Genomic DNA, 13,095 nt, shown 5'->3' with positions numbered 1-13,095 from the left:
TGGCCATAATTTTTTACTTTCTCACTACAGTATTATCAAGATAAATGTGATTTATTCTCTTCTTGTTTGTGCACACACTACCAGTGTGTGCAAGTAAGTATGCCTGGTGTACACATTTCAGAATAGAACTTGCTTGAGAGCAGCTTTCCAAGGAGTGGTATGCTTCTGCCAAGTAGAATGTAACTGTATAACCTGGAAATTCTTTATCCCTGTTTTTTTTTTTGACAGGTCACACTTTTATATGTTGATTTTGTTGGCTGACCCACTCTGTGTTTGTGGCAGGGGTTCCTATAACAGTGAGAATGAAGCCTGGTATTCTTCCTATCAACAGGGCACAGTGCAAGAGGGGTCCTATCCTGATCCTACCCTGGAGAGCATGTTTAGTTGGTGCTGGAACATAAACTGGCACTGAAAATGTTTGCAGAATAAACAAATGAATGAGTGAAAAAATGAGTAAAAGATAAATGAACAGAAGTAGGTACTGGGCTTGGCATGAAGAAACCTATATTTGGAAGCATTTTTGGCTCCTTGGAGAAAAGATGGTTGAGAAGTTCTTAATTGCCTATTATCCAAAATGAGGACACCAGGATCACACTCCCAATGAGGTCTTTATTAATTTAGGACAGTGGTCTTTACCCTTTTTGGGTCACAGACCTCTTTTGGAATCTATGAACCCTTTCTTTAGGAAAATGCACATATTGAACATATACACACTTTTTTGTATATATTTAATTTTAGGGAGCTCTGAGTTCCTCCCTCCCACAACTCATTCATGACTCCTAGGTTAAACTTCCAAATTTAGATACATAGAATTTGGCAGTAAAGTGGCAGAATGGAGAAAGAACAGAGTAGGAACTAGACTTCAGTTACAGTCCTGCATCTGTTTCTAATTAGCTCTGAACACAATTTTACTTCTCTAGGTTTCAGTTTTCTCATGTGAAAAATGGGGGGGGGATTAGGCTTATTTCTATCCAAAAATTCATCTGGGGTCAACATTCTGGAGGGAGAAGAAGCTGGCAGATTCCACACGAACATCATTCCTTCCACCAAGGTTCTTCTGCAGGTTGCCTCCTTGGTACACATTGCTTTCTTTGTACTCTGAAAAAAAGCCTTCTTTCCCTACCAGGCAGCCTCCTCTGAACTCTTGTGGTACTAATTTTAATATAACTAAAAAATCTGTAGAGACCACAGCTCTCTGGTCATCTCACTTCCTCTTCCTTGCATGGCTCCCTCATAGATATCAAAGAGCACTTCAAACAGATCACCTGGGCAGATGGGAGTGGGGCAGATGTGAGGCAGGCTGGGGAGGACATCCTGAGACTGCCTATTCAGGTGAACAGATTCTAGCTCATTCACTTTCCTCTTTCCTTTATCCTGAACTGGCATGAAACAGAAATAAACAGTTGTAACCACCACAGGGAGGAACTCTGCAATGTGTTGGCTTTATCTATTCTCAGTTCTTTGCCAACTAATCCAGTATGGTACTAATTTAATATTTTCCTTTGTATTACAACTTTACCATGCTTTTAAAAAGTAAGAACTTTGTCTTCAAATACCTGATACTTTTTATTGAGCAAAAATTTAAAAGCAAATCACCCAAAAAGAATATTCAAATATCTTCAGACAAGCCAGGCATAGTTAATAATTAGTACTGTCCCATTCCCATTGCCTACCCCAAGTGCCTATATCCCATTTTTCTAGGTTTAGAGTCTAACCCCAACATCCAGGGCTTGCACCTCCTTTACAGTTGCTCCACTAAATGGTGATCCAGCCTAATTTTGAATGTCCTAAAACGACCAGGAATTAACTAATTTTTTTTTTGTGGCAACCTATTGCATCCTTAAATAGCCCTAATTGTGGTCCCAAATCTATATCTCTCTAGCTTTACATCCTGGTGCTACTGTGTGAGATTGACAAGTTAAAAATAATAACATCTTGAGTTCTCTTTGCCAGGCTTTGCTACAAGTGTTTTCCATGTGTCATCTCACTTAATCCTCACAGCAAACATCACTCAAATGTCAACTCAAAGAGGGCAGATTATTTTTTATCTGATTTGTTCACTCTTGTGTCTCCAATCTCTCAAACAGTACATGGGTGATATTAGGCACTCAATAAATATTTTCTGAATTTAAAGACATTTACTATTATTACCCCCATTTTACAGATGAGAAAACAGAGATTCATAGAGAACAAGCACTATGAAAGCTGCAGGGATACTTTAATGGAATCTAAAGGAATAAAGATACTATGAGAATACCATTTGTGTCTAAGAGGTTATGCCTCAGACCACATCCCTAAGGCAGTGCTCCATCTCATCTGTTCCTATGAGGGATATTTCCAAAATCTGCTTCTAAGGCTGGAAGAAAGTAGTGTCATGGTCCCAGAATGCCACTTACAACTGGGTGGTGGTTATTCAAAATGGTTCTCAAGGGTCTTGTTGATAGCAGTATGTTGTATAAATAACTGTGGCCATGGAGGATGGCATCTGATGATCTCATTTCTAACTGAAGATTGAGGGGGTAAAAGTGGTAGGAAAGACAGGTGCTAAACAAGCAAACACAAACAGAGAAACAAACAAAATTCACAAACTGAACCACAAACACCAAAAAACCTCAAAACTTATGGACTGGAACAATGGAGAGGATTTTTTCATGATGCTTTCCTATATTTTCTCTGGAATAAACTGTACTTCTTTTAGCCTGAGGAGTCCTAGTGCTACTTGTTGGAACATTGCTGGAGGACTAAACAATGCCCTGTTTCAAGTATCATTTTCTTTCTTGCAAACCCCAAGTTCCTTGTGAATTTACATCTTCTGATGAATTTCATGAAGTGAGAGAGTATCATAACTCTTACCTTGGCTTTTCTTATTTTCCTTACGAAGGCCAAGAAATCCCAAGTATCACAGTTTTTTAGTTGACCAGGAGAAATATTTCTGATGAGTGGAATATTTTCTTTGGTAAACAAACAACAAACACCAACTCAAAACCAACCAAATAAGTTTCTTTGGTAAAGTGGACATTAATGTCTTGGTTGGAATTAAATAAAGGAAAAAAAAAAACTTCAAGTGTTTGCTGGAATAATTCCTTCTCTCTTTGTAGCAATTCAAAAAATAAAACTTCATGATGTAAAGACTTAAATTTTATGGAAATGTGATTTTGAGATACTTCTAAAGTGTCTTCTCCATGGTGAGGCTAAACCAATGCTGTCAGAGCAATAATCAGTAGTCAATATTAACAAATAATAATTATCTAATAATAAATAACAAATCTTGGCATGCATAGTCCCCCAATAGAAAAAATTCATTTCACAGTCAGAATTTCATAAGCCTTGATTTCAAGTGCTGAAAAGAGAAGTTGACAAGTTTGAAAATGCCCTTCATTTAAAAATACAATATTCTAGGGTATACAGAGACTCAATCAAGTTGGAAAACTACTATCTGTCATAAACCAAAGTTCCATAGTAAGTCGTTCTGGTTGACCAAATTGAATGATTAAATTCTGAACAAAATCCACTTAATTGTTGTGTGTGTTGTGTCAGTTTTGTGGAGTCACTTTAAGCTGTGGTGCTCCATGTGGCTGACACTAAATCAATGGCTGATTTAGAACACACTGTTCAGAAAATGATTTAGCAACATGTGATTTAAGAATAAAACCAATTCCCTCTTCAGTTGTGTTTTATAAATAATAGCCCAGTTGCAGGCCCCTAGGAGAGAGAATTGATTGAAGATCTGTTATGCAAATGCAAACTTGCCCTTTGTGAGGACTGTACTTGTCCTCAGATTAAAGCTCATTATCTTCTTGTTGAGTGTATAACACATTGGTATGATCACTTAGTGTGTCTGCAGGGGAGACTGAACAAGTGTGTAATACACTAGCTACGATCCCTTGCACAGTATTTGGAACTGTATGGAGAACAGTACATGAAACAGAAAGCACAGGTTTCAACGTGGTATTGTTACATGTGAATCATTTGGGCTTGCTTTTTTTTTCTTTTTTGGCTATTTAGAGAGACAATGGTAAACCTAAATCTAAAACATTAAAAAATATCTGCCTTATGGCCAACAAAGTCCTATGTTCTATCTTAGAAATGTATTTCAAGGGGGTGGGGGGATAAAGCTGTCTTAGGAGTAAACCTAAAATTGATCTTCCTGTCTTCAGCATGCTGAAATGAGGAAATCCTCTAGGGTATGACCTGGGTGAGTTACTTTGTTCTTCTAAGTCTCAGTTTCCCCCTCTGTGGAGGATGAGGAATTTGCACAGCATGTCTGCTAAAGTTCAGAAAGGTAAGATGCTTTGGGGAAATACTTACCACTATAGATATCTGAAGAAGCTACATCTCTAAAAGGGAAAAATACTGTGGAAGTTTGCCTCAAATGTAACTTGGTTTTAGCTTCAGTTTTATAGATTGAAAAAATGTAGGGGTCTGGGGCAGCATACACATCCTCTTCAGGTCAAACCATTTCTGTTTAAATCTATGAACCGTTTCTCTTATAGATACTATAAGTTAACCATGTAAATATCTGGGCTTGTAAATGCATAGAAGGGCCTGATGATGAAGTAGAGGTGCAGTAAAAATGGTGTGTTGGGGGAACCAGAGAGGTGAGGTATGGCCAGTTAGTAGACAAATTTGACTGCTGTCACTGATAGACTTGTATCAATGATCGCTTTTCCAGTAATTTCCATCTGTTTTCCTTTTGTCCCTTTATCTCCCTGCACTTCTACAAAGTTTTTCAGTGTTAGACTTTAGGATTACCGAAGATCTTCCCTCCCCTCTATGTCTCTGAGAAGTCATGTCTCATAGCAAAGGCAGACTGTTACTGTAAGTTGGAAGCTATGGTAGATAACCATTCCTGTGTTTGTTTTTCTTTCCTTAGCTATATGTGGGCAGATGTTGTTTCTGGGTATCCATGCAAAAATGCATATAGGGCCAAACTACAAACAGCTGTACCAGATGGCTATATATTTTTGTTATTAAAATGAAGATACTGTCTCTAGGTTCCAGTAGCCACCCACTTTTTCTCATCATGCCAGGTATTTGAGTTTGGCTCTGTGGTTTTATGTCCCCATAGCCCCACTGCCAAAATCTGTAACTAATAAAGCAGACCCATTTGGTGACAAGTGACAAAATATTCCAAAATAGAATTGTCCCAATTCTATGATGCTGGAGTTATCATTGGTTTTCAGGTGTATTAAACAAAATATACAAATATTAAAAGTGTATCATTGGGGTAATATGATAAATTAATTCTAGACAACCAAAGTGCCTCATCCAGATGATTTTTAAGTGTGATTCAATTTCAGTTTATGAGTGATGGTCACTACCATGTCTGCTTCCAAGGCTCTGGCTTGCTTTTGCTGGTCAGAACTTTCACAAGCATCTCCTTAGGTGCTGGGGATCCAGTTGAGACAGCCAAGACCTCAAACCATAGACCCTGGTGAGAAGTACTGCTCTGCACAAGTTTTTGGAAGCATTGTTTAGATAATGCTTGAAGCTATTTCTGCCTTGGCAGCTGACCTTTCAATCAGTTGCTTTTATCACAATACTAGCGACATCTGCAGAGTGGATAAAACAGGATCCTGCTCATTAATAAGCTTTATTCTATTTCATCTTAGCTTAAGAATCTCTAAGTCTCCGAGGGTGTGTGTGTATGTGTGTGTGTGTGTGTGTGTGTGTGAGAGAGAGAGAGAGAGAGAGAGAGAGAGAGAGAGAGAGAGAGAATATGTGTGTTTAAATTCTTTCTTATTACAACCCTTTTGTTTTAAAGATTGAAAATATGCCATACCCATTACCCCCCTTGTCCTTTATACTTTTTTTTTGCAATGCCTGTTTCTTGTCCTTAAAAATGGGAACAACTTTGAATTTAATTGTTTCATTAACACAATCTCTTTGCTCTTGATAAGACCTAGGGTGAAAATATACCAAACAGACACTATCACACTGTTGTAATTTGGTCAACCACTCGGGTACTATCGATATCCACCATTTCTACACACTCAATTTCCTCCCGGTTTTCAGGATTTTTCTTCTCTTTCCTTTTTTTCTTAGAGGGTGGCAGGAAAGTCAGTATCACAGGTAAAATGGCAAAGCAGTGAAAGAAGGTGACAAATGCTATTAAAAACAAGCACCTGAACAGTGTACAGGTCAGATTTGAAGGCACAGCTGCAAGAGGAATCAGACCAACAATATAGCAGAGGTAACTCTGTAAAATAGCTACCCCATGTATTTCTAGGGCATTTTTTACCCATTTAGTTCTTGTGAAATCCTTGCCCAGAACAAATGTGGATAACAGTGGAGCACAATTGTCAATTGTGTAGTTAATTCCATAGATTAAGCATAGCACGGAAATGCAGTCCAGTTCTACCTTCCATAATGTCATGAAACCTATCACTCCAAACTCCACAGACACAACTGTTAGAGTTATCCAGACATTAATCAGAGAATCTGCCACCAGGAATGCCGAGAAGAAGAGCAGGAACAAAGCACTGATGCAGGAGTTGTGCAGGGGGGCTCCCAGAGAGGAGGCATATCGATCCATGTACACAAAAGATGGATTAAAGACGATGAACTTCACTTTGGAGGTGACTGAAAGTCTCCTCAGGGTCTCCAAGAGATCATAGAGTTCTTCTCTGTTTGTTTCCATGGTCTTGGCCACCAAAAACATTCTGGAGGCCACAACATCAACTTCATCATTGTACTTTTTAGAGAAGATGATGTCCTCTTGAAAATGCGAAAATTGGGGGGCTTTCAAGAAGGAATTCCTCAACATGTCTGTGAAATTTTTCTTAGTCAAGCCAGTGGATACATTGAGTTTCCGAAGGTAATTTAAGTAGCTTTCAAACCAGGATATCCGCACAAACCCCTTGGTATATTCTAGAACGTCTTCTTGGACACTAGTGTTCCAGTATTCTATGGACTCATATATGTAAAACCCAATCACAGGACTGTAGTTGCTAAAGTACTTTTGCTGGGCAGTAGTATACTCAATGGTTTGTGTCGCAGTTGCTACGATGTTACTAAGGTCTGACCCTTCGCTGACCTGCAGATAGCCCATTAAGGCAAAGGAAATATAAATAAGGTAAAAGAGAACTACAAAAGGCTTGACATAGGTGTTGGTTATCCAGTCACAGTAATAGCGTTTGAGGAAACATACCAATAGGTGACTCTCGTAAGTGTTCGCTTCCTCTCCTTCAGCTGTTTCTTCACTGAATCTGGCTGTCAGGAGAAACCTGTACCATGCCGGCTTCTCCTGCAATACCTCAGGCTTTGGGACTTTTCTACAGAAGATACTATGCTGGTAATTGTTTTCTATGTAGCCAGTGAACACCAGGCTGGAACCATAAAACGAGAGTACATAGAGGTAGTTGAAGAAGATTGCAATACAGGAGTTGCAGCAGAAAATCCTGGCTGCCTCAATGTTTGTGAAAGGACTGGCCCCTATGCCAAAGGTGACCAGGTACATGGCAGTGGTGAGAGAAAAGGAGAGCATGGAGTCTGCATAGACTGCTGCAGTTCGCTCCTTAACATGTTGGTCTTCTCTAGTTTTCCTCCAGGAGGATAACATTTCAAAAGTCCCATATAGTCCATGACCTGAGGGGGGCAGAAAGAGACCAGAGCAAAAAGTTTAAAGAACTAATCTCTTAAAAGGGGAACCAAGTTGATCATGAGAAATATAACTATGCCCAGGTGGTGGCAGGTATGTAAATGCCAATGATTTGTCCTATTGGGAGAGAGATCTGTGCTTTGATGAATCATAAGCATCAATGGATGTGAACAGGCAGCAGGAGGAGCAAGAATCTTCCTTCATGTTCCCTTCTGGCTTAATAAAGCTGGATGAACCTTTGCCTATAGAAATCTGAATAGACTTATCCGTATGTCTCTTGGGAACTATATACATTAATAGCTTAGGGTTGTTGGCACAGTTTGGCTGGACACTAATCATTCTTTTCTACTCCCATAGGTCTGGCTAGGCATCAGCACAGAAGAAGGCAGTGGTCAGAGGATTCTGAGTTAATGTCCCATCACTTCTTTTAAAATTGGCCAAATAGAGGGTTTTAGTGAGAAAGAGACTCTGTATTTAGTTTGAGTCTTGACAGGAAACTAAATCATAACCTCTTTTTTTATCCTTCCCCAAATATCAGGGCAGGAAGCAATAAATCTGAGAAACAGAGGGAAGCAAAATAAGTAGGAACAAGTTTGAATGAAGAGGAAAGAGGGAAGAATATATAGAAGGAACAAGATTCATATGAACTCTCCCTCCTATTGTTAAAAATTAGAGTTCAGACTGAAGGTTTATGACTTGCATTTTGTCTTTAGGGATTTGTTTGATCAATTTTGGTTGTTCATAGATGACACATCAAGCAGGCAGTGACTCTGCTGGCTTTTCTGTACTGTTTGGCAGTGGCCTCTGTGGGAGAGAGCCAGGTCAGTAACCTCTTTCCTTAACTGCTTAGTGCCTCTGCCTCCCTGATTAGTATTCCAGCAACACTGAAATAGCAGAGGTACAGTAAGGGTCCATGTTCTGACTCAATTCTTCTCCCTGAGAGATCTAACATGACTTCTGCCACCTTTCCTAGCTGGAGCCAAACACTTCCATGCTGTACCTCTCTGGGTTTCCAGGCCACTGCAGCACTGGAAAACCCACCAGACTGACCTGTTGCAGCTTTCAATAACTCCTGTCTTGGCACTGGAATCAGCAGATCTAATTTTCTACTTCCATGCCTTGGCATATTCACTCCCATTATTGAGGATAATAAAACCTTTACACTGTGGTACAATAGTCTTGTTTTTAAGAAGGAATTTAAAATATTCAGCCAAGCATAATATGAGTGAAGTGAGTCACTGTTATCTTGTGTGTACAATAATCAAGCACATATCTTCTCTTGCGCTCTGCCTGGTATTTATATTCTTATTGCGAAGTCCTAACCTCAAACCTGAATGCCTATTTCATAGTAATGAAGACTTGTTTCCTCAGTGGGATTTGGCATTTATCTTAATTTACAGCCACTTTTGGAGTTCAGGTCAAGACTATCAATTTCATAACTAGCACCATGGCCTCTATTAAATTGGAGGCATATAAACTGTCAGACATGAAGGAAAAAGTGCACTTGTTGACTGGCAACCTGTTGTTAATTATGTTTTAGGTAGTTAATGTCTATTCTCAGGAGAGAAAACTATTAAATCTGTTTCCACTGCAGGATGGACCAACTAACTTTTCATTACAAGTAGACCATTCCTTGGCAATGAGTTGATAAAAAGAGTTAAACATACTTCTGAGGCATAGCACTCTGGGGAAATGATATTGACCATTTAATATGGAGACATGTAGAACAAGTAAGCTTTGAAAGGTAAAATACACTTCAAGAAGCTGCTGAAATGGCAAATACTTTTTGTAGTTTTTACTTGCTAGAAACAAAAGAGTAGTTTAAAACAAGGCTGTAATACTTACTCATTAAATACGATAAGATACACATAGAAGAATTAAAAATAATCATATAGTAGAATTTAAACTAAATCTGTTTTGTAGTCCTTTTTAAAATCAGTGTGATGTTTTATGATGACATTATCTGACTCCGAGTCTTGTTGGAAAACACACTAAGAATCCCTTTCTTACCTCACTGTTGAATAATCTTAGAAGTTAATTGAAAACATAAATTTGAATTAACACAGCTATTAGATGACAAGAGTGAGGGTCCAGAATGAAAATACTCAAACTCAAGGAAAGTTAGAAATAGGCTATTAATTTGTCTCTTGAGTTGCTGCATTTCAAATGCTGGTCCTTCTATAGTTTGATCTTTTTTTTTTAATTGAGTCCTGACTCTTTCTGCATGTTTTTAGTTCTAGGGTAGCTTCAAAGAGGATTCTAATTTTATTTCTAGGGACTTTTGGTAAAATGCCTTTCCTTCATTCCTCTTGCTAGGTATATGTGTGCAGATCCTCACAGAGCCAAGAACATGCCCTGAGAAAGAATCTTCTATCTGATCACTCAGCATTTGCTGCTTATCCTTGGCCTTGCCACCAAAGACCCCCTGCCCATTCCTGATAGTACAGATATTTTTTCTCAAGCACACCTCTCTGGTAGATATATATACCCTAAACCCCAAACTGGAGATGTGCAGTGTCTTAGTAGAGCCCTTTGGATTTCTAGGACAATTGCTGATGCCATAACTGAACCTTCATCCTGTAGCTCAGTCAGTCATGTGAGGGATGAGTGCCAACAGCTGCAGGTACCTCTTAGGGATTAACAGCCTGGAGTGCCTTGCTAGCACTAAACCTGGCTCACAGCTGAGTATTTATGCTGAAGAGTTCAGTCTACCACCCTAAAGGAAAACTAAACTGTAAAGACCCTGTTTCTTGGCTTGAACTCAAAGAGAGACACATTCCAAGAACCCTAGGACATGAGAAATACCCTCCTTATCCTCCATACTATTCACTGCCTCCACCCACACACCAATACCTGCTCTTCTGGGAATTATAGCTGAATTCCCTTTGGCCTTCAAAGCTATCCTTTTAAATACAAACTTCTCTTGGAAATGGTCTACTGAAGCAACTTCCCTGTAGGTCTGAAAAATGAGACAGAGAATGGGGATGGGGAAGGAGTGAAGACAAAATGGTGGTGATGGGTATATAGCTCAGTGGTAAAATGCTTGACTAGCATGTGTAAGGCCCTGGGTTCAATCCCCAGCACTGGGGGAAAAAGGAAATGGCAGGTGAGAGAATTTCACAGAATAGGCTCTTCACAGTTTTTCCTCTGGTCAGTCTTGCCCTTACTTTAACATCCATCCCAGAAACTGGGCAAATCAGTCAAGGCAAGACAGAGAAGAAAATTTTGATAGTTTCTGTTCCTTTCTACTTTCTTCTCTCAGATGGTGGGTCCCTCCTTCAGCATTTCCATTATCCACAGTACTCTTAACCTTGGAGCTGGAATCCAGCAGGCAGGACTTTGAGGCCAAATATTATAGATGTAGGCAAACATACTGCATGTGGACTGAAGATACTTTTCTGAGGTTTGACTATTGTTTCCCTCACTTTAAAAAGGCACTTTTAAAAGTATTACTGTTTGTTTTGTACTCTAGTAGATTTCTATGAAGTAGGAGCTCTATAAGATTCTCTGTTAAATCTGACTAAGGGTCCTGTATCATTGGCACAAGGCATCAGTTGTGACATCTGTCCCAAGTCTGTTCACAAGGATTTCCTAGTAACTGAGTTTACAGAGATAGGCATGGGAAGCTGCCTAAACACAAAGTTCCAAGTAGATTTTTATGTTGGTGACCAGAGGCTCTATGGTAGTAATGGAAATCATAGCTCATTATCAAGGGGGTAGGTCACAGCTAGAGATTGGGAGTAAAAGACTATATTATAGTGAGGATTTCAGGACCCATCATATCCCAAGATATTCCTCCTCTTACAGTCATAGTAAAAGCTGATATGTTGCCAAAGGGAACTGTTAAACAAAACATATGTAATCTATCAAATTTTGAAGATAGAGACTTGCTTGTCTTTTAAAAGCACATTCAGGATGTTTCTATTTTTATTACATGGAATGTCTGTATTGTTATGTACATTGGAACACATGCATATCACTATGCGTTAAGACACACACACTCACAGATTCAAGTTCTAGTTATTCATGGGTGATTGCTTTGACGCATCATGGGCTTTTAGCCAGGCCCTGGGGTAAGGATCGTAGAGCTCTTCACTAATGTTCAGATACAACTTGGATCAGAAATACGATTTTAAAAAGGAAACTGCTTTTATTAATTTTATTAGAGGTAGACTTTGGGACTGCCATCTAGTAAAATCAAATGCTAAAGAATTCAAGCTATAATTTTTCTTCTTTTCAAAGATACTTTTTTGTATCTGTATGTGCAGTGAACTTTGAGGCTTTGGAGCTATTGAAAAGAAAAAAAACAGCACAGATGATAATTAACATTGCTGGTGGAAGAAACTCAACTAGCTAATCCTCCAGTCACTTAGGGAAACTCTCCAGCAGACTCACAGATTAAATCTCTCTCTTCACCCAGACTCTCTTCTGGGGTCTGGCCAAAACCTTCAGGGTTGTTTATTAATCCACTAAGGCAAGAATCCACTAACAAATAGTCGAGAGTTAACCTAACTTTACCCAGTAGACACGATTGTGGAAAGTTGTTCATAAAGTGAATTGTGTTTTAAATTTATTTAATGGTTTTGCTATGAGAGGCAGTTTGGGTAATTTGTTTTGTCAATGAATATCCATAAGCAAATTGATCTAGTTTGTATATCTGGATTTTGCAGGTATGATTTTTCTTCAGGCTCAGATTCTCCCACCTTCCCCAGTTCACACAGACATAGCACAGAGGCTGATTGATGCCTTTTGGTGCTCTGCACATTTTAATCCCTTTCCTACTCGCAGGATTTCCTCAGCTTGAATGGCTGAGAAGATGAGGAGGTGAAGTGAGATGGCTTGCTGATGGATGATCTCTCAGTTTCAGTTCAAAAACATTTAATATCATGAGACAATGAAGCTATTTATAGCATGCCTGGGGGGTACCAAATTTTCACACATGGAAATGAAATGACTACATTTTTTTTTCTAAAAAAATCCACAGAATATCATGCAGGAGCAAACTCTGCTTAAAACATATTTTATTCTGAGACAAGCTTCACTGAGTAGTTCATGTTTATAAAATTCTTTTCTTTCAATGACATCTACATAAATTAATGATTTTGTTTTTTCAAGAAAAAATTTAAAGTGTATATATGTCTACATTGAGTAACATCTGTTTTCAGTGAGAAGTTCATTAATTGGGTTACATTTACACTTTGCCAGTTATAAACATTTACTTTATAAGCTGAATTGTTTGGTTTATCGTAGCCTGCTTTGTCTCACAGTTAAGAGTAAGAGTAAAGGTGTACTCTGCTTAAGTAAAGACAGATGCTCACATCAGAGGGAATATATGCATCTTATTCTTTCTACTTGAGACTTGACACATTTTGATAATTCTCCTCATGGCATTGGGTTTGAATCTGAAAAATGATTTTCCTTCACTATATTGCTGCAAATAAAAGTCCAAAAAACAAACTTGCTAATAGCTCTTCCTTGTTTAAAGATGAAGTATT

The 13,095-nt window shown here is 38.7% G+C and overlaps 1 protein-coding gene across 1 annotated transcript in view; it reads right to left on the bottom strand.

Moving 5' to 3' along the window:
- Positions 1-589: 589 nt before the first annotated feature.
- Ptchd1 (patched domain containing 1) overlaps positions 590-13,095 on the bottom strand; it is a 33,153-nt gene continuing 20,647 nt past the window's right edge. Inside the window, exon 4 of the mRNA XM_048796377.1 lies at positions 590-7,587. Coding sequence (XP_048652334.1) covers positions 5,933-7,587 — 1,655 coding nt within the window. The 3' untranslated portion in view covers positions 590-5,932. The remainder of the gene's footprint in view (positions 7,588-13,095) is intronic.

Source organism: Marmota marmota, unplaced genomic scaffold (genome assembly GCF_001458135.2).
Source record: "Marmota marmota marmota unplaced genomic scaffold, marMar, whole genome shotgun sequence".
In the NCBI taxonomy this organism is placed as follows: Eukaryota; Metazoa; Chordata; class Mammalia; order Rodentia; family Sciuridae; genus Marmota; species Marmota marmota.
This window is presented reverse-complemented; position numbering and strand designations above follow the sequence as displayed.